We start from the raw sequence: 23,665 nt of genomic DNA on the forward strand, positions 1-23,665 counted from the left end.
AAAAGAAAACAAAACGGAACTTTGTATCTCGGATTCCTTGATATCAGGAAGGCATATGATTCCGTACAACAGGAAAAGCTCTGGGATATACTTAAACAATACAAAATTGAAGATGATCTAACTGTAATGATTCAGGCTATGTATGATGGTGCAACAGCAGCTGCAAAATGGAAAGGGAAGACGACAAGCAGCATACCAATCAAGAAAGGGGTGAAACAAGGCTGCCCACTATCGCCTGCACTCTTCAATATCTATATAGCGGAACTGGAAGAACTTCTCCTGAAATCGGAAATGGGACTCCAACTGGAATACTGGGAAGACGGCAAGCAACGACATTTAACTATACCAGGACTTTTGTACGCGGACGACATTTTGTTAATTTCGGAGCGAGAGGAAGAGCTACAAAACATGCTTAACATACCCAGGCAGAAATCTAAAATGGGACCATTTCAAAATGGTTTAACGAACTGGTCCCACTCTGGTAATGGTCCCACCCTGGTCCCACCCCAGTAATGGTCCCACTCTGGTCCCACTTGCCAAGTGGTCCCATGGGGGACCAGTTCGTTAAACCACTTCAGAATGGGACCACTCTGGAGTGGGACCACTTCAAAGTGGTTTATTGGACAGGTCCCACTTTGAGTGTGTCCCACTTAGTGACTGGGACCAGTTGAAAGTGGAACCAGCTTCACGATGGTCCCACTTGAACTGGAACCAGTGGAATTGATCCAGTGGTCCGGGATCCGGCTACTTAGCAGCTGAGGCCACTGAATGCATGACTGAAAATAATGCGTAGAAATGCAGATATTGCTCAAGTAAATACCGTTTATTCTGCTAAAAGCATACACTGAGCAGAAAGAAATAATCAATACATCTCTACATGTTCATACTACGTAGTATAAGTCTGATCACTCACTGTGTCTTGACAAAGCATATGCCTGACTGTGCGATGCACTCACGGAATACAGGGAGCTTTCGTTCGTTGGCCACCTCACATCTTGTATTTTCTTAGAGAAGATGACACATGACACTCCTGTTTTCCATGCGGGTCGCGACACCCCCTTCCTCTTCACCGTACGTTCGGAATCTTCTTATCCTGTTTCTCTTCAAGTTCCTCCTAAGTTTCTAAAATGAAACATCTATTTAATAGTAATCAAAACATCACGGTAATCACTCATACCTGCAAACATTCGCGACGTGCAGTCCGATTGGCGTTTCACAGTGCGTTTTGCCCTACGCCGTTTACGTCTTCTTGGCGTCAAAACTCTTCCGGGAAATCGACAATGTGTTGCATAGGAACCATTGTCATCACATTGTCTTACAAAGCCCACTAAAACACACGTAAATACTGCACAGGAGATACACCATCCTTGCGACGGCAACTGAAGACCAAACCAACTTGTTGCGACGCGTTCAAGCACCAACTGCCATGCCGCCATGCCACTCTCGCCTCTCTCGCCCTCTCCTCTCCCTCTCGGCTCTCGCCGTTTGAAGTTTGAATTTGTAGCCGCCGTAGCGTCTTCACATTGCATCAGCCTCTGCAGTTACCTTTTCTTTTTTTCGTTGTCTTTCTTCTAGTTATTTAGCTTAATTTTTGTTGTTGTTGAGATGTATTTTTTACCTTTCTCTGGTACTTTATATGTTAAGATATGCACCTTGAGATGAGAATATGTGCTCGAATTGGAGTTACAGGGATACAGCATATATTTGATCGCAGTCGCACGCACCTGGATAAACAGCAATAAAAAGAGATCATGCACGTGCTAAAATAGATCAGAGTAATAGATCTAACAAAACCAGAAGGATATATGGCAAGTGTGGACAAGATGAAATCTCAAAGGGGAAAGCTGGGAAGCTGCCCAACTTGGAGTCTCAAGTGACCATTCTGGGAACAAAATGGTACCTGTGAGGCTCCAGCTGGAAGTGCTGGAACCATCTGAGCCCAAAATGGAACCCGCTTAAAGCCAGAGTGGGAACCACACACCACTTTGCACCCTTCTGGGCCCAGAATGGAACCCACTTAAAGCCAGAGTGGGAACCACACACCACTTTGGCACCCATCTGGGCCCAGAATGGAACCCGCTTAAAGCCACAATGGGACCACTAACGCCACTTGGGGACCCATCGGGGACCAGAATGGAACCCGCTTAAAGCCAGAGTGGGACCGTTAATACCACTTGGGGACCCATCTGGGACCATTCAACTGCAAATGGAACCACTTGGGGACCATTCGGGAACCAGTCCTGATTTCTGCCTGGATGTGGAAGTTTTGCAACAAAGAGAGGACTGGATTTCAACACCAAGAAATCTGGAATTCTATACATAGGGAAGCAAGGTAACCCCCCAAAGCTCCCAATTCAAGGATTGGATATACCGAATCTGGACTCTTATACCTATCTGGGAATCAACATCGAAACTGCTGCAACTGGTTTTCAACAGTATGAGCAGAAGCTGCGAACGAAGGCACAGCGGGCAATGGGGTATCTAAACAGAGTTGCGCAGTGGAGTTACAGTTACCCACAAGTGGTAAGGGAACTGTGGAAAACTGTAGTAGTTCCTAGCCTAACTTTCGGCAATGGAATAATTTGTATTGGATCAAGCACACGAGAATACATGGAGAGGAAACAAAGGGAAATAGGCCGAATGGCACTCCGGGCCCACAAGTCTACCTCTAATGAAGCTGTACTCGGCGACATGGGAGTATCTACGTTCGAAGCAAGAGAAGCTTGCAGCAAGGTGACGTACGAGGTGAGACTGAGCACTATGGACGAACATAGATGGCCAAGAATTCTGTACAAGGCTATACACTTAATGGGATTATCTACGAAATGGAAACTGAGGGCCAAAAAACTGTCGGAGAAGTACGAAATACCAGTTATGCTTCTGGATCGGGACTCACCAAAACCCTCGGCCAAACAAATACGTGAACAGATAATTACAGTAGAAACGCGTGACTAGAGGAGACGAATGGAACAGAAGCCAGCTTTGGCGACCTACAGAGACTGGAAAACTGACATAGGAAATGTGCTCCACCTCTATGATAACTCTCCGGAGAGCGGCCTATTGTTCGACGCCAGAAGTGGAATGCTACATACGAGAACACTGAGAAGCAAATATGAGAGCTGTGATAAAAAATGTCCGCTATCTGAATCTGGTGAATTGGAATCAGCGGCACATGTTATATTGGTTTGCAAAGCGCTAGGCGCTCCGAGACAGTGCTCCCTACAAGTGGCCCTGGGATTTGGCACCGGAAACGATGGCGAGCAAGAAATATGTGAAACGAAACGGAGGTCAAAGACAGGGACTCATAAAAGTAGAGAACTTTTGGGACAACGGACACTGACACCCACCGATACGGCAACGTGTTCAACACTGTGATTCGCGGCCATGGAGTTCGCGGCGTAACGGATGCGGTGGCGGAACCGGAACGGGCTTCAAGTGCTGACTATCACGGACTTCGGCGCCGAGCAAACAGAGATAGGAAACCATTTGTTGAGGGGCAAACTACGAAGGTAAACAAAAATAATTTAATCGGAGGCGCGAATAATGTCTGTACTAATACAATATGCATGTTTTTAATGTAGGAATTCGCGCGGTCTGCCCGTAATACGTAAGATTATAGACAGAGCCGAGTACTCTTCCGGTTCCTGTCGCTCTCCATGTTGTTAGCTACGAGTTTGCTGTACGTTGACTGCGCACTTTGTGACTGTTCATAGCCGTTTTCTTCTTCATGGTCGTCTTTTCAATTTCAAACCACCAAGTCCAACTTGTGACATTCCTCGGGGGAATGCCACATTTCAGGACAGTAGCCAGCTATTGCTTTATTTGAGTGTCAAGAATGTGGACAGTACTGACTTTGGAGCTGTCGGTTCCTCTTCCTGCCTTTGCGACGTTTGTGGGTGCGTGTGAGGAAGTCTTCAAAGCCAACGTTAAGACATTCCTCACCTCCCAAGGGGTCAGGTCCAAGCTGTGTGAAGCGTTGGACATACTTGTGCCAAAGACATTGAGTTTGTGTTTTGCATCCGTGTATGATGATGTATTTCACTTTTTTCTGAGGGTACGACTGTTCTGGTTTGCACGAGAAAGGAATGAGGAAGTACGAAGTAGTACGTTACGTCAGAAGGCACTGCAGCAGGCAGCGAGACTAAGTTCATAATCTCTGCACGTTGTTGTGATGTAACCAGAAGTTTTCTTTCCATGCAAAGGGATATGCATGGTTCTGTTGTCTATCCAGTGCTTTCAGTTGTAACCTAGATTACACATGATCTCTTGTAATTCTTTCATTCCTGTGAAGCATACGATTTGTCAAAGTGCATTTTTGCACATAGTTCCTTACTGTGTTATTTGTATTTTGACAGTCATGCAGAGTTCAGTAGTCTGTGCTGCCAATTATTTATGTTTAGTGTTTGTACACCTGTGTAAATAGATACCTAGCATACATTTTCTATTTTGAATCTTCAGCAGTTTGCCTATTCTTTGATACATATTAAGTGTATACCTGTGTACATAGATCCCTGGCAGGTAATTTTATATTTTGAATCCTGCGCTGAGTTCAGTAGTTGTGTGCAAGTATGTAGGAGCAGTTATGTGCAGGGCTAAGCACTTTGTGCAGCTTGCAAATCTACACCGCATGGCAAAATGTGCATAAAATAGCAGAAGCACAGAACATTGTCGATGCTTTGACATTCCTTTAATACAAAAATGCTGTTGTAATCGAAGTAGAAGTAGTCATCTGCAGGGTGTGTACACACTGAACAAGGTTGTCATTGCTGGAAGCTGCTACTGTTGTGCCTGTTTTGCAAGATAAAGTATCACAGACTTCTAAAATGAGCTAATGGACTTGTGCCTTCTTATTCCCCCATAGCATTCGTTACAGTGCCAAAAACTGTGGGCAGACATAGCACCACACAGTATGCAAATATCATATAATGTGATCTTCAAGTGCAAATATGTTCACTTCCACCTTCTTTGTACGAGAGATATGTGGTAAGTTCCAGATGTACATAAGGACAGCTATAGCAGCATGCATTCGACATTAAGGTCCTGGGCCCCACCTGTGTTTGCTGGAATTTGTACGTTATCCTTTCGTGCTTATTCAGTACATGGACTGTCATACTGGTTATTTTGCGCAGTATTCCGTCGTGGGTATTTATGATGAAAGATGGAAGTCACTGAAAAGTCTCTGTGTTCCAGCCTCAGAACATCAATTGTCTCATGTGGGTATTTATACTGTTTACAACGGCATGGCGAATTTACCTGTGATAAAAGAGAGCAAGCCCCCACCTGGTCTCCTGTGTCCTTTGTTGCACGCATGTCGCTAGTGTTGATTCTTCTCTGTTTACAAATTGTTCGAGTTTTTGCTCTTGGATTTGCTTTCAACAGCGGTTCTGACATTCCGCGGCTCGACATCGCGATGGAACGCACGCGCAGCGCGAGCGCCCGCCCCGCGCTATACGTAATGGTGACGTACCAGGTGACGTCATTATGACGGAATTTGTAGTTTGCCCCGCAACGGATGGATGGCGCTGACGGTCTTTATCATGGCCGCCCTTGAAGACGTGGTGGCCAATGCAAGCTACCATCTACATCCATCGCTACCATCTACATTTACCTTGCATCTTCTTTACAAACAATGTCCTTCGGAGCATCACCGAAGCTGCCAACGTTGTATGGTCTCCCAAACGGGTCAGCATGGAGCAAAAGAGTATTGTAAGACACACTACCTGGAAGCGAGAACACATACCCCTAGACTGCCCTAGACCAACGAGCCGACGAATGCCTGAATTCTCTAACTATTACACAAACCGATCGTTATTCGCAGAGAAAAGAATTACCGCGGCGGTGTGTAACCCACACTTTAGGAAGCACATCAGACAACCCTACACAAAACTGAGGGGTAGTCCGGGATTTGAACCCGGGACTTCTCGCACCCTAAGCGAGAATCATATCCCTAGCCTAACAAGCCGACGAATGCCTGCATTCTCTAAGTATTACACAAAGTGATCGTTATTCGTAGAGAAAATATCAGGCCTCCATAGCTCCCCGCATTCGCGGTAGTAGAAAAAGAAAACCACGTCATAGTCACGTGGTATTGCATCGTCAGGCATCATGACGGATGCCCATTGGCCGAAGGATGTTGCGCGCTCCGGGATTGGTTGACAAAGTTTCGAAATACCTGACAGCTCACTTTTCGCGGGCAGTCGGCCAGGCTCCAAGCAAGGTGGCTGCGTCTCCGCGGCTCGCCGATGTCGGTTGGCCACAACGACCAAAGAGGAAGTGTATTCGCGGGTTTGTTCGTGAGTTATAGTGACTATGTCTATGTACTGATCTCCGATAAAGTATCAACCTACGGAAATTCTAGCCAAGTCGGAACTGGAATGCTTGGTGAGCTGACGCCTGAGGAAAACTTTCGAGCGCTGTCGCATTTTCAAATACAGTGACTAAGAAGAGAGGATTCGTAACGACACAAGAATTTTCCGTGACTGTGTGACCTTCGGTGCATTGCCAGCACAGGGCGGCCCTTCAATGCAATCGCCCATACACGAGAGCAGGTCCCCCAAATTCACCTCGGAAAAGCGTGCAATGAAGAAGGCCGCCACTAGATACCCCACTGTTGCCGTTCCGGATCACTGCAGCCCGCTAAGTTTAGCGGCAAAATGTTTTTGTTGTTTCTGCGAATGAATCTAGTCTTTATATGTCCAAATAAAACGCGTATAACAACTTTCTCTGTCGTGTTTCACTTTTTGGTCCGTTTTTAAACGTGTTGAGCGATCGGAAGGATCTAATGCACGGCTGCGTGCATCACATAGCGTACCTGTCGGACCAGGCGCCGCAGGCGCTGCAGTCGTCCATTTCTCCTTCGGTGACTTGGCCTGGCTTGGATTGTGCTTCAACTGGATCTTTAGCGCGCTACAATCCACGCAAGCCAACGTCTGGTAACAATGGGGTATCTAAGGGCGGCCTCCGGCATTGTATGGTGGGCTAGAAGGACTGGTGAGCCGTTCGGCGGTTGTCGAATGTACCCGCCGATGTTCCTGCCGAGAGATGGCGCCAAGCGTATCTCGGCGCTATGCGATCTAATCGCCTCTCGCGGCTCATTTCAGTGCTACTCGTCACGTGATTACACACCTGCCGTTAACCCATGAGCGTGCCTTTTCTTTGCTCTGCATGCAAAATGCCCCTTGAGTGTTACCTGCAGGAGCAAACGAATGGCACACCCAGATATCAGTGCTGACATTCGTCGGCGTGTCCCTATCAGCCCTCGGGTCTGGGACACGTGTACTTTGATAACGATAAAGACGTGTTCGAGCAGCCGGTTCTGCCTTTGGGTAGTGATATTCGTGATATGTGCTCATCGTTCCTTTCATCTGAGCGACCTTTACCTTCCAGGTTGCGAGGTCCGGTGACGGGGGATTGTGATAGAAATGTTTAAGTCTGTGGTGGGCTATAAGCGTGAGACATACGTTAACTGCAGTTAACCAACGGAAGCGATAGAATTGTACAGTCTGCATATGAGCAGTCAGTAGAGGGAAGGAATCCGGTAGACAAAGGGGACGACACGAAAATATAACGATTTATACATTTATTTCAGAATACTGGTCCCAGAAAGAACCTGGGAAGGAGTAGGGAACGTGCATTAATTATATAATATATACACATAATACACTCGTATAGTGGCGACAATTCGAAAGAAACCCGCAAAAGAGACGCAGCAAAGGGGTCCCAAGTTACCTTCGCGAACGTGACGATCGGTAACACGAGTGTTCTATATACCGGTAGTCTGACCTAAGCAGTAGCATAATGAAGGCAGCAGGCTTTCTCTTGACTGTGATGCCTATTAAGTGCACGTGAAAATTCCATCTAAAATCGGACGGGACGGCGACCCCAAGATATTTGTACTAAGCTCCCTTGCAAGTATACTATGATGTTGGCAAAGCCTTTGTTCTACATATAACAGCATAGACACAGTTTTGTCGGTGTTCAAATTGATTTGCAATTTGTAACACCACTCGTTGATGCGTTCTAAACTGCTTTGCAAAGGTGCGTAATATAAGGCGAGCAAGGTGAGCCATAAGCAAAGCACACAGAAAAAAAAGAAAGAAAAAGAGAGAGAGAACGATCGGCATATTGAGGACGCACGTCCAGACATCACTATGTTTTTCGGAATATATCGCGCGATATGTTACACAGTCATCAGCGAATAAACATGCTTTACAATTAATGTTACTTAACATATCGTGCATATAGACAAGAAACAGCAAAAGTCTCAAGGCTGACTCCTGACGTATACCCCAGATGTATGGGGTTCGATCAGACAGGGAATCAGTCCCGAAGCCAATCCATGATCTTGGTATTATGTGTCAGCTTTCTATAGGGTACGTACACGGTCAAATGCCCTGGAGAGATGCAAAACCAATATTTCAATTTGTAATATTATATAAATATATAATTCAATTATATAAAGCAAATGTAAAGTCGTGGATGAAATCAAACAGGGCCATGACAGCGGAGTAGCCCCCACGAAAGATATGCTGCAAGGAATGCTGTTACTTGATCATGATGTTAATTGTTTGCAAAAGATGTGCTTTAGCAATTCACAAAAGCTGGAAAGAAGAGAAAATTCGAAACCAAAGTCGGGACTCCTGCCTTACGTATCGGTTTTATACGAGCGCATTTACATTCGTTCGGGACAGTCCCTTCGTCCAGCGATATCTGGAAAATAATTTTGAGGAATTGCGCAGCTTACTCGGCGTACCTTCTAAGAAAATCATTCGGAATATTGTCTTGCCCAGAAGACCACAATATCGCGTCCTGAAGTAATCAGTCCCGAGACTTTTTGGACTAGCATATCCACTTTTTTCCTTTGCCGATCTACCCGCAGAAGACTTCTTCATATTTACCTCCCACAGTGACCTAATAAGAAATAGAGATACAAGTGCTGCTTTAAAGTAATGTCATACTAATAATAATTCGGGACTTTAAGTTGTGCGACAACGGTGATAGATCAATTAGGAGTTTCCCACATCTTCTATATAATATGTTCTCAGCTGTGCGTCATTTTGTTCCTCTTTTGTTCGATACTTTGAGTAGTCATATGCCAAATTTGCTGGGAGTACGCAACAAAGACGTAGCTATAATATTTCTTTTTAGTCTCACTTAATTTCCTCATTTCGCCTTCAGTGCCTTCGTCAAACCTGAAACCAGGGTTAGTTTCCATCGCGGTCTAATTTTGTTTATGCGACGTTTAAGATGCTAAGCTTCGCGTGTCAGCCATGGTCTTTGAGTGTAGACCTTGTCTTTTTCGTTTTCCACGTTTTTTCCTTTATCTTTCCTTCCTTCTCTTTTTCGTTTTTCCCATTTTTTTTTAAATAGCAAGCCGGCTCTTTGCCTGGCTAGCCTTTCCTTCTTTTTTTTCTTAATAAACATATTACCCCCCTCCCCCTGTAAGGCTTCTTGGACACGAACTTTCTTGTGGACATGTGTACAGTGGCCTTGAAAAAATTTCAGGTCATATTAACATTTCTCCAGATGCTACAGACCCAGTTAAAATTTGTACAAGGATCTGCCCAAGGAATATCGTGGAATATCTGGATTTTAGGTCTGTCATGCTTAAATTTTATATGGTGCATCTCAAGAACCATCTTGTGATCTGAATGTCAACCAAGTACTTGGCAGTCCCATTTCCAGTGAAGGGTGTTAGGCACCAGGAACAGATCACGTATTGAAGCAGAAGACTCTTGACTTCTAGTGTACCTCATAGCAAAAGGCAATATCAAGTAGTGCATTTTCATTTATGAAGTCTCAAACTCCGGTTGGGGTTTCCTAATTTACACTTCAACATGGGGCCATATACTGAACAATCATGACATTATATCCTTAACCGTGTTCAATGTCAATAGGTTTCATTTGTAACTTATGTTACGCCCTTTTTAATATAACCTGATGATGGCGGTGATGAGGTAACAGAAAAGATGGGGATATGAGTCGCGACAGAGTCGGGGCCACCCCAGGACGCCTACAAGCGACGAAAATGCAAACAGATGCACATACGGTGAACGGATCGATTGCAAAATGTAGGACAAAGGTCTCAGAACGAGTGAGGGTAGTATGACACAAGTAATATGGCGGGGGGGGGGGGGGGGGGGCACACCAAGCGGGCACTTCGCAAGTCATAGGGCACATGTATATTACGCTTTTCAACTTGAATCTTTATAATCTATAATGACGGCATTAAGGCTGTCGGTTGTGGGCCACAAACCCAGGTGGCGAATTTCCCCATTTATCATCATCAGTGTATTCGTTGTTATTGTATAATGTCACGCTAGCAGCGCTCTTAAGCCGCTCAATCAGTGGATAAAATGAGTTTTACATGATGGTCTAGGAACCCTTTGTATAACATCAATTCCATTCAAGCATTTTCGGTTAATAATACAAGTGTGGCATTTTTTCTTCTCTCTCTCTCTCTCTCTCTATCTGCAACAAAATAAGGAGCAAGGAAGAAGGAGCAAGGAAATAAGGAATATATCTTTCGCGCTATATATATGTATGACTCGGTCGTTCTACTGGTCAACAGTAAAACCGTGCGTGCAGAGAGAATACTACTGCGATGCTACAATTTGGTTTTTATGCCGACACCATGTTCCTTTATAGTTACATAGGGAACAAAAGAATTACATAACAACTAAGATGTGCGGCGAGGTACACTGTATAGAAAGCGCCATAGTTTAGCTAAATGACAATTTAGTTGAACAATCTACCATCGGCCTATGTTCCGTGACAAAGTGTTCCCAGCTTCCTGTACACAGCAACTCGATAATCTAGGCTGAAAAGAAAGAGTGAAGCGAAAGAAACCATCAAGGAGGCGAGCTCTCGGACGCAGTACCGCTCTTTATTTTGTTTTTCGACCCGTCTGTCATCATCCAACGAAGATAAGACATGCGGTCACGTGCTTCGCAACATTCCGATATCTTTCGCTTGCAGGGGTCGTCGGCTAGGCAGACGTGACGGTAGCAAATGTCACGTGGTTTAGTTACAAAGAACTGCGGATGCTAGTAAACAGTCAGTGCGGCAAACCAACGTAGTGCTGGTCCAAATATATTCGCTATAAAAATAGTCAAGCACACATACACCGTCACACACGGCACATGTTGGACTAGTTCAACGAGAACCCGCTTGGTTCGCAGCGAGCGCATAGCGCCGGAGCTCAGGAGCTTGGCTTCAAAACAGGGGCATCGCGCATTCCATGTATTGAATATGGCGGTAAGCACACCAGTCTTTCTAGCCCACCATAGGCATTGCACGCATCGGGATAGGAACAAATACATGGGAAAATGGCGACCTTGGGGGACCTGCACGAGAGCGTGCCAGTAGGCGCCATCTTGTCGTGTTCACACGTGACCATAAACATGGCGGCGCCCACGAACCGCGACCTGGGTCGATGTAAACATTGTAACGCCGTTCGTTTGTTTTTGTCCGTTTCATTTTATAAGATCATCCAGCTTTGGTTATTACTGTCGCGTTGTAGTAGAAAAGTAGGTCTCCAAGTGTAATACAATTAGAAGACAGTGGGATGTCTGAAAAACGAAATAATGCTGTAGGAGAGCTTATTACTTGTGCCACTTTACTTGTTGGGTAAAACTGTAATTCCTCCATTCACCTCACATTATTTATAAGGCACAATCACTGATAATACATTTGAAGAATTACCGTAGTACCTGAAATGCAGCCTGCGCGCATTGTTTCACGCTAGGTCTGCTGATTTCTGTCACCTCATACTGTGCCTGTAAAGCTGATTTCTCAACAGACTGCTTTGTTTTGCTTGCAAAAGCCGGGCTGATTATACAACCAAAGGAAGGAGGCAGTGTGACTTCTGCATTTTTGCAACTGACAAAACGTTCTAAGCAATAAACTGCATTCTCACTGTGCTCGAAAATTTTTACCTCCAAATCACCCCGAAAGCAACAAAGCTTGTAGCAGTTTTCAGCATCAGGCACCGAAATCTCACTTTCATGCGCACACACAATCATTCCTCAAGCAGCTTGCCAGCGTTTGTTCCAGTCTATCAGCTGCAGTACTTGCGTTTCTCCTGTAATTATAGCTGTAGGGCTGCTCTCTCCTGTCGTGCTAAGAAATCCTTTTTGCTGACACTGCTTCAGGACTGGGGCAACGTCTGGGTATAGTATTGGAATATGAATGCAGATGACAGTATTATGGCCCAATTAGTACACATTTATCATTGGGAACAACAACTTATTAGGGCAAATATAATAACAAATCACAGTGGCATGTACTTTGGCTCCTAAGGCAACTATTGTCCTTTGAACTGGGTAAGCTTAGTGTACATTTGCCGGCATCTAATCTTGTGCAACTCTTCTGTACGTAGTCTGCAAGCGTGATGAATGCGTATGCTTAAGTATTTGTGAGCAATAGATCGTATTAGATGAAAGTAGTGATTTTCAAGTGACGTCTGTTCGAGCATGTGGTCATTACGTATGGAGCTGAACACACCCCTGTCCATCATAGACTCCAGCACTTGTAAGATTAACCTTTGCAGAAGTGTTGCCGATGATATGCCCTCCTGGAAAAGAGCTGCACGCAGCAGCTTCTCAGATTTCCTGCAAATGGTGATCACATCATCAGATGGATAGGGAAGTCTGTGAAAGTAATCCTTTTGTTGTATTAGTGAATGGTAGAGGGAAGGTGTACGGACTGTCAGGTGGGAGATGCAGATGTCACATTTCAGATACTCGCATAGGTAGCACACTATACGTCCTGCAATGTACACTATCACTCTTTCACCAAAAGTTGATGGCTCCGTTGGGTCTGAGAAGTAGTTATGCTCACGTAGATCCTCCTGTAGAGTCACTTCTTCTGCAGGTATGCTTCTTCCTCTTGATGTCCAGTTAATTATGTCTTCCGATAGGGGCTGTCTAGCGCTGCTGACGTGCAGTATGGAGACATTTTCGAGTGGTAAACAATTTCCTTTTTGAGAGGCTTCCACTTCGGTGTTAATGATCAATCTTTTGTGTGCTGCTGCAAACTGCCTTGCAGTAGGATTATTGTTGTATCCTCCGTGCGAACGTACTAAACCAAAGAACAGTTCCAGATGATCTTGACTGACGCGATGTGTTGGGAAGTATGTCACAAGGTTCTTAGAGTGGGAGAAAGTCATAGAGCTCGATGGCACTCTTGCAGCATGTGATGAAACCAAGAAACCCAGTTTTCCGGTTAGTCTGCACAAGAAGTGGCCCAGAGTTGCTCCTCCGTAGACTGCAAATGTATGTTGTGGCTATTTGAAACATTGTGCGTGCCCTTTCGATGTTTTCCGGGCAGAGCGGCCTCTCCCATGACTTCTGGTGCATATTGACGGAGTTCAACACATCGAACACATTATTGATAACTCTCAGGAACCTCTCAGTTGCCTCCGAGTCCTCAAACCCTGATACACCTAGATCACGACACTCATGTATGGCATCTGCAATGCTCATGCTTAAAAGCTCTGCAGCAAGATTGACTTTCATGGGCTGCCGCTGCCACTGAACATGCGCCCTCCTTAGTTTATTTGCGGCATGGAGCCCCTCTTTCTGTTGAAGTGAGTGGAGTGCCTCTATGTAGTCCCATGATATTTCCTTGCCATCTTCATCAATGAAGGACTTGAAGTGAGAAAATGCATTTCGTATTAACTTCAGCATGTGGCAAGCGTCAAGAAATACGCTTATGGGCTCGGCTGTGTCAGGATGGGGAAAGCTGGTCCTTAGATTTTCAAACTGCAGCGAGCATCCTAAGTTATGCAACATTGACAAGTTTGCTGCAGCACCGTCGCAGGTAACAGATACAACCTTCACTCCAACATTGTGCACAAGAGACAAGCCTTGAAGGACAAGGTTACTTCTTTGCTCGCCAGTTATTCCATCTACAAGGAAGTATCCTATCGGCAGCTTCCACTGCTCATGTAACGAAACAAGTAGGATGACAAATGCCTCCTTTGCTACAGCACAAGAATCCTCCGAGGTTGGCCCAACGGTTGCGAAGCCATAAGTCCTTTTCCCATCCCACTCGACATGCCTCCTAATCGCCATCTCATCAACCATAAGACTGCATACAGTTGACAGTGCTTTCTGGTTGTTGTCCGTAACACGCATCTGCAGGGCTAACAGCGCTTCTTTTGAGTACCCTGGCTCACCTTCGACTGACTGGTACCACTTCCGTATCGTACGTGGGTGGGGTAGACACGTGTCAAAGACCTGCCTTACATAGTTATATGCACGTGGCGAATAGAAATGTAAGGTAAGTGCAAACGCTCGTAACTCTGGGCTGTACTTATGAGGCAAGCTTGTCCCCTCACTTTTTGCTGACTGCCTCATCAGCAAGTCCTTGTTTGCACCGGCAATGTTTTCGAGGCAGCTTGCGTGTTCTTGAAGTAAAATGTTCTGAGATGTGAGATGGGATATCACATGCTGTAGCTTTGCAACTTTCTGCTTGATGCGTCTTTGTGCCTGCTGCAAGGCCTTGATTCGTTTTTTGCTGAGGGTATGCAGGTTGCCTATACGTTTGACATCCTTTTTGAGGAAGGCCTTTACTGGCGTGTCTTCAGAGGATGTCGCCTGAGACAACAGGTACCAATAACCTCATTAATACTCAGCTGTGAACAATTTAGATAGTACGTGGCAGCCACATGCAAGGCCATGCAGTCATGCACAGGTTGTGCTTCTGGTCAGATACATGTAGGAGCTGCTTGCTCAGAGTTCCTTTACAACACAGCATGATTGCCTGTCTGGTACAGGACCTACTCATATGGTGGCTATTCGAAGAAAGTATGAAGGTCTACAGTTACTGTCCTAACATTATGTTTACTAAAATTTAAAAAAAACATCTGATGCGGCAGTTAGCCTGCCTATAGTGAGCTGCCAGCTCTCAGCGTATCACTCGTACAGATAAACAGACCTTGGATGTCTCGAATTTAACTGTTTACTATGAGCACTCTTGACGTACTTACCTAGCACTGAATGGAAGCAATCGCACCCTTATATCTTTGTGAATTAGGACCTAGTATCACGAGACACAGTAGCACAACACTGCTCCTTTTTTGACGCACTGTGCATATACTCACTAGAGGAGAGATCCACATTGCAGTGGTCACAGTAGATGACAAAAAGTCAGCCATGCAGATCACAGAAGTTTCTCCACGCCATTGCGCTTGATCAAATCCATCTTTATTGATTCAAACAGTACAATTCATTGTGACAAGTATTGGGGTTAGTAATAATCAGCAGCATGCATACCAAGCTGGGAATTCCCTCCATGATATAGAGCACTCTCTGAGCTTTGTAACTATAACTATTAGGCTACAAGTGTTGCCAGCATCGCTGCAGCAGAGACAGATCAGTTTTGTCAGAAAGACTGTCCCTCTTAGTTCACTCAGACTACCCTCATACCCATTGCTAACACCAATAAGTGCTGGCAACAGATAATTTGAGAAATGTTTCCTCGGGCCAGTAACTATACAACAGGCTGCAACTAACGGCACTGCACTGTACTGAAATGTAGACGTGAAAGGGGCAATAATATGTTTAAACTGTATGCTCAAGTCTAATTGGTTTTCCCTTATGCACCTGTACTGTATGAAATAAGGTATTTGAAAGCCTGCTCCTGGAACATATACTTGAATGGTGCAGTCAGCACCTACAGTGGAATCTTAACGTATTAGTTATGAACATGCAATTCTTTTCCACGTCGAGTATAATTCTTACCAAAGGTTCACATCTGCTGGTGCTTGGAGTTGAGCCACTGGGGGTTGTGTCCTGGAAAGACGTGGAAATAGCAGTACAAATGTAACACACAGGATGTTCAGTATGATCATAACCCCTGTGCGTTAGTTATGTACATCCTAGTCTTTCCACTGAGAGCACAATCCTTACCATGGGGTCAGGCCTGCTAGTGTTCGGAGTCAAGCTTGTGAACAGACAAACGGAAGAGCCCTGAAAAGAAATTAAATTAAGTACACAACCGCGGTGTAAAGTCCCAATACTCAGAGGCAAAGAGGAAGGCTACATTTGATTTGCAGTGGAGAGAGAATGAGAGAAGCCCCTAGTGTCAATACTTCCGAAGGCTTACCGTGCGCGACTGTTCAAATCGCCCTGGTGTGTCGGAACTGATACTGCTGGAAGCCTTGGCTGGTGTGGGGCTGGACTGGAAGGAGAGTGCACGCAAGAACCATTATCATTAAAACACTGTTTCATTCAGGGCCCCTTGATAATCAGAACAAAACGAAAACTTCCAAATCAAGATTCAAAAGTCCTGCAGCATTTGTAGATGGAGTTTGGTGCTGTATCGTGGAAAGCATGGGCGGATCCAGGATTATTCGCGGCTGGGATCCAGTATGGACAAATGCCAGGCGCATGCTGGGATTGGTCCATTGAACACCATGTTAAAGCCAAGATATGAGGGGGTAGCGGACAACCTCGGTTTACACCGTGCGGGAGTAGTCTTCGAAGCAGTGACCCAGTGTGCGAAATTTTAATGGAAAATGCGATTGATGGGCATTAAAGTGAACAGTGTTTTTTTCATGCGTAGGGCATGTTTAAATCTGTACAAGATCTGTTTGGGGTACCTGTGAGGAAGTGGGTTTTATGTGGTTTTATGGTCGTTGGAAATGCTTTTCAAATATAGTTGCCCGAACTAAATCCTACTGTGTTCTCATGATTTTTGCTCTTCTGTGTGATCGTCATGCCATAGATATATTGCAGGGTGCTGGTATACAGGGTGCATCATTAAGAACTGATCAGAGTGCATCACAGTGAGACTGATAAACGGAAACCGGGGGCTACCTTTGTGGTACTTGGGTTACAAACAGGTGTCACATCAAAAGTAGCACCTGGTTGTAACTCATGTGCAACATAGATACTCTCTGGTTTAGGATTATTGCTCTCTTCATGAAGAGCTCTGATCAGTTTTTAATGTCGCACACTATATACATGTGACATGCAAGCCAGGCACCGAATGTGTAAGTGCATGACAGGCACAATGCATCTGTGGTTCATTTGTTTGTGCTGCTGAGGCTTCACATTTAAGTTGTGGTAGGTGGCTTAGTAGTGAAGCCTGAGCTGTTGATTCCCTACACACGATTATGAGTAAGAGCATAACACCTTGGGTCTAACTTCTGTACAGCCTGAAAAACCGAACCATGACACACTTGGAGAAGAGAAAGGGAGGCCAGTGTTTGGGCAACCACTGCCACAGAGCAAGTGGCTCAATTCTGAGTAAGACCTAATGGTCAACTGGGGATGACAATGAATAGGAAGCTTGCTAACCAACTCAAGGACTAGCATGCGATACAGTTCATCTTTCACTCCACTAAGTAAGAAAGACTGAGAAATTGATGTATCGTATAAAACAAATAAAAACATGAAGGCAGCACAAACCCATAAAGATTTACTCGTGAAACAAACTGTGCGGTTAATGCTAAAAAAATGATACCTACCACAGCAGACACAAGAGGTGTGCTTGTAGTTCTGTCTACCTGTAACGGCATACTATTGTTCGGCATCACATTTGAAAGGCTTTCAAATATGTGCTCACATGGATTCGCTCTGGTGTCTTTGGTTCGAGCAGGCCCACATCCATTGGCTCTTGAGTGTCAGATCCAGACGCCATGCTCACTTCAATCTCCTCCTGTGTGTCAGGCTCAGGCAGGCTCACGTTGCTCGTGCCGGGTTCAGGCGTGCACACGCCTATTGGTTCTTGCCCGCTAGGTTCCCGTCTGGCTGGCAAGTCATGCTCCTCCTGACGTGACAACGAACGAGTTGTATTTACCAGACTTTTAAACACCAAAGACACAAAAGAACTGGTGAACGTATTTTGTGGTCGAAGGGCCTGACCTCGAGCAAATACTTGGCAAATTTGACCGCTAAACTGTCCCTTCCATTAATTCCCTTTGTACCCAAGCTCTGGGCCCATAGTGTGGCTATATGCAATTGATTATCGACCATAATTATGGCGAAACGTACCTGGTGAACTTGAACCGACGGATGTGCGACAGGAACGGAACCCTCCCGCAGGCGCACGCGTGTTAGCGACGTTCTGTCGAAGTCCTCGTTCCTGAAGTGTTTTGAGCACACTCGGCTGTACTTCGTTGGCACCCAATCCGGTCTCCCGATCGCATTCACCCATTGCAATCGTAACGACTCGTCTCGGGGAAAGCTAAAACGTACCGCCGAGAACAAACAAAGGCAACATAATGAGACGAATCGAAACCGAGAGCACAGGGGTATATACTTACTGGTGGTACGTTATGCCAGATTCTTTACTTGCAAACTCTGAACGATTAGCGCAACCGGAATAACAACACACTACCATGGCCTGTCACAGAAGTGGCATGTGTGGCAAGCAAACGCAATTCAATAGCCAAACACGCGAAGTCAAAGCGGACGTCGAAAGCGGCGAAGCAGATGACACGGATCAGCTGAGACGGAGAAACAAAACATAATAAAGAAAACAAGCCAAGCCGAGATGTGATTGGGCGATAATTCCGTGACGTTGAACACGACAAGATGGCGATTTTGCGGAAAGCGACCGCTGGGGTAGTTACAAAAATGGCGGCTTTCTGGCCCCCCTGTGATTGCCAGTATGAGAAGAAGATGCTCATCTGTGAAACGCACGTACTCGTGGACTTCGCTCGTCTCCAGAAGTAGACTGTGTGTGCTTTGCAAGTTCAAACTTGTTTTGGTTGCAGTCTATTCAATGAACGAAACGTCCTGTACGCACGGTGTATATATGAGTCAAACATTTGAATCTATACGTTGCATCAATAAATATGTATTTAGCCTATCAAAAATGTCTTAGTTATTTTGGAATAACGGGCGCCAGGTATGAAAACCAGTAGAAGTCAATGGTAGCCAGGGCCGGCCGAAAGGCGAGCCAAACGGAGAGGTTGCTGATTGGCTGGCTGCTAGGCATCACGACGCATTTTCATTGGTCGTATGTCCAGTGTTGCCTGAATTATCTCAAACTATGGGCTCCATGGGGAGCTGTGGGCGCCTGAAAATATTTCGCCGCGACGGTGTGTAACCGGCACTTTAGAAAGCACATCAGACAACCCTACACAAAATTTTGGGCTCGTCCGGGATTTGAACCCGGGACCTCTCGCACCCTAAGCGAGAATCATACCCCTAGACCAACGAGCCGACAAATACCTTCATTCTCTAAGTATTACACAAACCGATCGTTATTCGCGGAGAAAGTATTTCGCAGCGGCGGTGTGTAACCGACACTTTAGAAAGCACATGAGACAACCCTACACAAAATTTAGGGCTCGTCACTCCGGATCTCTCGTACCCTAAGCGAGAATCATACCCCTAGACCAACGAGCCGACGTGTACCTGCATTCTCTAACTATTACACAAACCAGATCGTTATTCGCAGAGAAAATATTTCGCTGCGGCGGTGTGTAACCCGCACTTTAGAAGGCGCATGAGACAACCCTACACAAAACTGAGGGCTCTCGCACCCTAAGCTAGAATCATACCCCTAGACCAACGAGCCGACGAATGCCTGCATTCTCTAAGTGTTACACAAACCGGATCGTTATTCGCAGAGAAAATATTTACCGCAGCGGTGTGTACAGTGGCGTATCTAGAGCTACCTGTGCCCATGGCAACATGGTTAACATGATGTCCTTGGGGATGCGTTTTCGTGTGGTCCGCGCACTAGGTTTCAAGCTACAACCAAGGTATATCTACAACCTCTCTACTGGCGGGTGCTTTAGATCATTTATGAATGTGCCAGGTTGAGTGCCCGACCTGGCACATTCACAACCGACCACATAATAGCGCCCCTGTTCACCTGGCGCCCATGGCACCTGTCCACACCCTAGATACGCCACTGGGTGTAACCCACGCTTTAGAAACCACATCAGGCAACCCTACACAAAACAGAATGCTCGTCCGGGATTTGAACCTGTGACCTCTCGCACCCTAGGCGTGAATCATACCCCTAGACCAACAAGCCGACGAATGCCTGCATTCTCTAAGTAATACACAAACCGATCGTTATTCGCAGAGAAAATATCTCGCCGCGGCGGTGTGTAACCGGCACTTCAGAAAGCACATCAGACAACCCTACACAAAATTTAGGGCTCGTCCGGGATTTGAAGCCGGAACCCCTCGGACCCTAAGCGAGAATCATACCCCTAGATGAACGAGCCGACGAATCCCTGCATTCTCTAACTATTACACAAACCGATCGTTATTCGCAGAGAAAATATTTCGCCGCGGCGGAGTGTAACTGGCACTTGAGAAAACACATCAGACAACCCTACACAAAACTGATGGCTCTCGCACCCTCAGCGAGAATCATACCCACGAGCCGACGAATGCCTGCATTCTCTAAGTATTACACAAACCGATCGTTATTCGCAGAGAAAATATTTGGCCGTGGTGGTGTGTAACCCCCGCTTTAGAAAGGACATCAGACAACCCTAAACAAAATTGAGGGCTCGTCTGGGATTTGAATACGGGACCTCTCGCGCCCTAGGCGTGAAGCATACCCCTAGACCAACGAATGCGTGCATTCTCTAAGTATTACCCAAACCGATCGTTATTCGCAGAGAAAATATTTCGCCGCGGCGGTGTGTAGCCGGCACATTAGAAAGCACATCAGACAACACTACACAAAACTGAGGGCTCGTCCGCAATTTGAACTCCGGACCAGAGGCGGAGAGTTTTCATTTTCCCAGGGGGGGCAAGGACGCACCGCGAAGTAAGTACTCTGGCGCGGAGGGGGGGGGGGATATGTTTATTAAGAAAAAAAAAAGAAAGGAAAAGAAAGCCAGATGGGATGTCGGCTTGTTATTCCAACAAAAAAGTGAAAGGGGGAAGAAAAAGGCAAAGAAAAGAAGAAAAACAAAAAAAAAAGGAAAAAGAAAAATGAAGAACCCAAAACTACAGTTGAAGAATCACACACTCCGGCGGGATCGTATGATGTATGCAGAACTGGTATAGGAATAAGAGGAAGGAAGAACAGAAAAAACAAAAGAAAAAAAAGAACAGAGAGAACGTAAACAGTGAACATGTGCACAACTGAAGGCATCACGCCTTTGAAAACTGAGTGCAAAAGGAACAAAATGCATTGAATCCTGGGTGTTTGACCGGAAATGCGCGCAATATATGGTCAATGAAATGGAGCAGCGGGAGTTCAACCCGCTCCCAACGGATATGCGTTCCGAAGATCCTACCGTTACACCTCACTGGCAGCTGCTGGTACCTTTTCGACTGCTTCGTTTCATTGATCTGATTGCTTTGGGCGAAATTCAGTCTATGTGTTGTGTCATCCTCTGTGTTTCTTCGCCTCACCTTCTACTGTGATAATGAGTATGGTGGGCGGATAGATATTTTACAAATTGCAAGATGCATTTTTGGGGTTGGTGCCTCTTCGCTCTTTTGACCCGGGCGCGCCGAGCCCCAAAGGCTGGTGCCAGTCTCTTAGCGGGACCTCCCGGGGGAGGCGGCGCCCCCCCTAGTTCACGTTCCGGGGGGGGGGGCAAGGGCCCCCGCGCCCCCCCACAGTCGGCGCCTATGCTCCGGACCTCTCGTACCCTAAGCGAGAATCATACCCTTTTTTGTTAACGTTTTAAAACATTTATTGCTTCAGATATATACAGTTAAAAGTTATCCTGCATCCTTGCAAGGTTCCCATATCTCTCTCTTGTAGTCGTGGCCATGCACGGTCGCTTTTCGACCGCGGCATGACCCGCGTGCATTCTTCTAAGAAGTTTGCACCCGTACTGTTGATCGTCTCTGTCGGTTGCACATATCAGTTCAGTGGTCCAGCGCAGCTGCCAGAGAAATGTGGTCCAGGGTTACCTAGGATGAGGTTTGCAGCTAACAAAATCTCTCGGATATGCCCACCAAGCATACACTGCTATCGCCACAATGACGTCCACCGGCGTGTCCTGATTCGCGTTCTCAAATTGCAAAAATTTCAGTTCGTGCCACTCAATGAAGACTTCTCTGTCAAGTACATCCTGTACGAGGCTCCAAAACTGGATTGCTGCTGGACACTCTAGGAAGGCGTGTTGTAAGGTCTCTCTGTCCAAATAGCAGATGTCACATCTCGAAGACCATGGGATTGAAAAACCTTTCTCTTGCTGTCAGGTCTTAAGTGGTAGGGTTTCGATGTGGAACATGACGAAGGTGTCTTTCACTGCGGTCGATACAGGCATCTTTCTAATCCTTCTGAGAACGTCGCCCTTGAATTTGCTGATTGCAAGCTCACGGTATCTTGGAGGCGGAAAGACTAGGTCGATGGTATCCCAGAAGAGTACCTTCTTTTTAACTGTCACCAGATAATCCCAGGAAAAGCGTTTTGTAAAGTAATCTACAGCCTTTCCGATTTCCTTGTAGAATTCGAGGTGTTTTCTATTCTTCGTGCTTGGCCGAGTTGAAACCACCCATGGTGCTAAGAAGACAGAGCCGTACGTTTGTAGCGCTGCTCGCAGCGTCGGGTTACTTTGGTCCCGAAAATACAGGAACCGTTGTACAAACAGTTTTACTGCTACGTTGATTAGTCCCAGGCCACCCTTCTGCAGGCAGTGGAAGAGATTAGTCCGCCTCATTCGTTCCATCTTGGAGCGCCATATAAACGTTGCGAAATCTTATGGATTCGGTGCGATGTTGCCTCTTTGCACGGGGAGGCTTGCGCATAATATAGTATACAGCTAGATAGACAGAGGTATTGCAGACGTAGCTTCTGTTTACCAGGGATATTGATCTCCCATTCCACTGTAGAAGAATTCCTTGAAACTTGGCGAGCTTCGCTTTCCAGTGGTCATCGGTGCACTGTGCTTCTGCATAGCTGATTCCCAGATACCGTTTTATCTCTCCTGTCCATGTCGCTCCCAGGAAATCTTGCGGTGCCTGCTCCCACTTGCCAATCCAGCTTCCTTCGGTTTTCTTAATGTTGAGCTTCGCCCCGGAGTGCGCACAAAAGTTGTACAATGTGTTCTATGCAATTTGTTAGTTCACGTTGAGAAGTGCATATAATCACTAAGTCATCCGCATAGCTCATCAGATTGATTTCACTGCCATCAAGACTGAAGCCTTGTACGTATACCTTTATCGTCTATTATGCTTCTGCACAAAGGTTCCAAGTAGAGGGCGAATAAGATTGGGGATAAAGGACATCCCTGCCTTACCGATCGTCGAACGGGAATCTCTTTAGTTCTCCTGCCGTTGACTATCAGTGACGTTGTTATATCCGTATAACACACCTGAATCCACCGATGCATGTAGAGGCCCACGTTACACTTCCTCAGCAGGCCAAGTAGATAGTGATGCAACACCCTATCAAAGGCTTGACTAAGCTCGGCCTGTAGAACAGCAGCTGGCTCACCCGTCGTACTTGCAGATTCCCAAACAGTTCGCATCAGGTGAAGATTCTTCGCAATCGACCTGCCTTTGATGCCACGTTTGATGCTCACCCATGAGATCCCCAAGAACGAGGCCGAGACGACGTGCCAGTATTTTCGCTAAAATCTTGTAGTCCGTTGAAAGGAGACTGATGGGACGGTAATCCTTAACTTCTCGCGGGGCCCCACTCCCGGTCTTCTTCGGAATTAACACCGTCAGTGCACGTCTCATCGAAGGTGGCATCAGGCCTCGCTTGTAAATATCCG

At 46.0% G+C, this 23,665-nt stretch overlaps 1 protein-coding gene, 1 long non-coding RNA gene and 1 other non-coding gene across 3 annotated transcripts; all 3 read right to left on the reverse strand.

The window, feature by feature from the left end:
• Positions 1 to 808: 808 nt before the first annotated feature.
• LOC135366237 (uncharacterized) lies at positions 809 to 1,230 on the reverse strand. Its single transcript, XR_010414120.1, has 2 exons — positions 1,178 to 1,230; positions 809 to 1,122 (listed from the first exon to the last, which is right to left on the reverse strand). It is a non-coding gene; the product is annotated as an uncharacterized LOC135366237 (long non-coding RNA).
• Positions 1,231 to 15,117: 13,887 nt separating this feature from the next.
• Positions 15,118 to 18,351, reverse strand: LOC135378735 (THAP domain-containing protein 1-like). The gene is made up of 8 exons (XM_064611827.1): positions 18,275 to 18,351; positions 18,003 to 18,195; positions 17,575 to 17,778; positions 17,477 to 17,515; positions 16,111 to 16,185; positions 15,915 to 15,974; positions 15,747 to 15,797; positions 15,118 to 15,207 (listed from the first exon to the last, which is right to left on the reverse strand). The coding sequence occupies exons 1-8, from the start codon at positions 18,349 to 18,351 to the stop codon at positions 15,166 to 15,168; spliced, it is 741 nt and encodes a 246-aa protein (XP_064467897.1). The 3' UTR covers positions 15,118 to 15,165.
• A 755-nt stretch (positions 18,352 to 19,106) lies between these two features.
• Trnap-agg (transfer RNA proline (anticodon AGG)) lies at positions 19,107 to 19,178 on the reverse strand. The gene has a single exon. It is a non-coding gene; the product is annotated as a tRNA-Pro (tRNA).
• Positions 19,179 to 23,665: the final 4,487 nt, after the last annotated feature.

The sequence above is a fragment of the Ornithodoros turicata genome, chromosome 1 (genome assembly GCF_037126465.1).
Source record: "Ornithodoros turicata isolate Travis chromosome 1, ASM3712646v1, whole genome shotgun sequence".
Taxonomy (NCBI): Eukaryota; Metazoa; Arthropoda; class Arachnida; order Ixodida; family Argasidae; genus Ornithodoros; species Ornithodoros turicata.

Excerpts from the sequence above, each read along its gene's own strand:
- LOC135378735 (XM_064611827.1), bottom strand. The coding sequence starts at position 18,351 with ATGGTAGTGTGTTGTTATTCCGGTTGCGCTAATCGTTCAGAGTTTGCA. Across the intron at positions 17,516-17,574 it reads AGACACCAGAGCGAATCCAT|GTAGACAGAACTACAAGCAC; the intron begins GTGAGCACATAT and ends ATGCCGTTACAG. Across the intron at positions 15,798-15,914 it reads CTAGCAGGCCTGACCCCATG|GACACAACCCCCAGTGGCTC; the intron begins GTAAGGATTGTG and ends ACGTCTTTCCAG.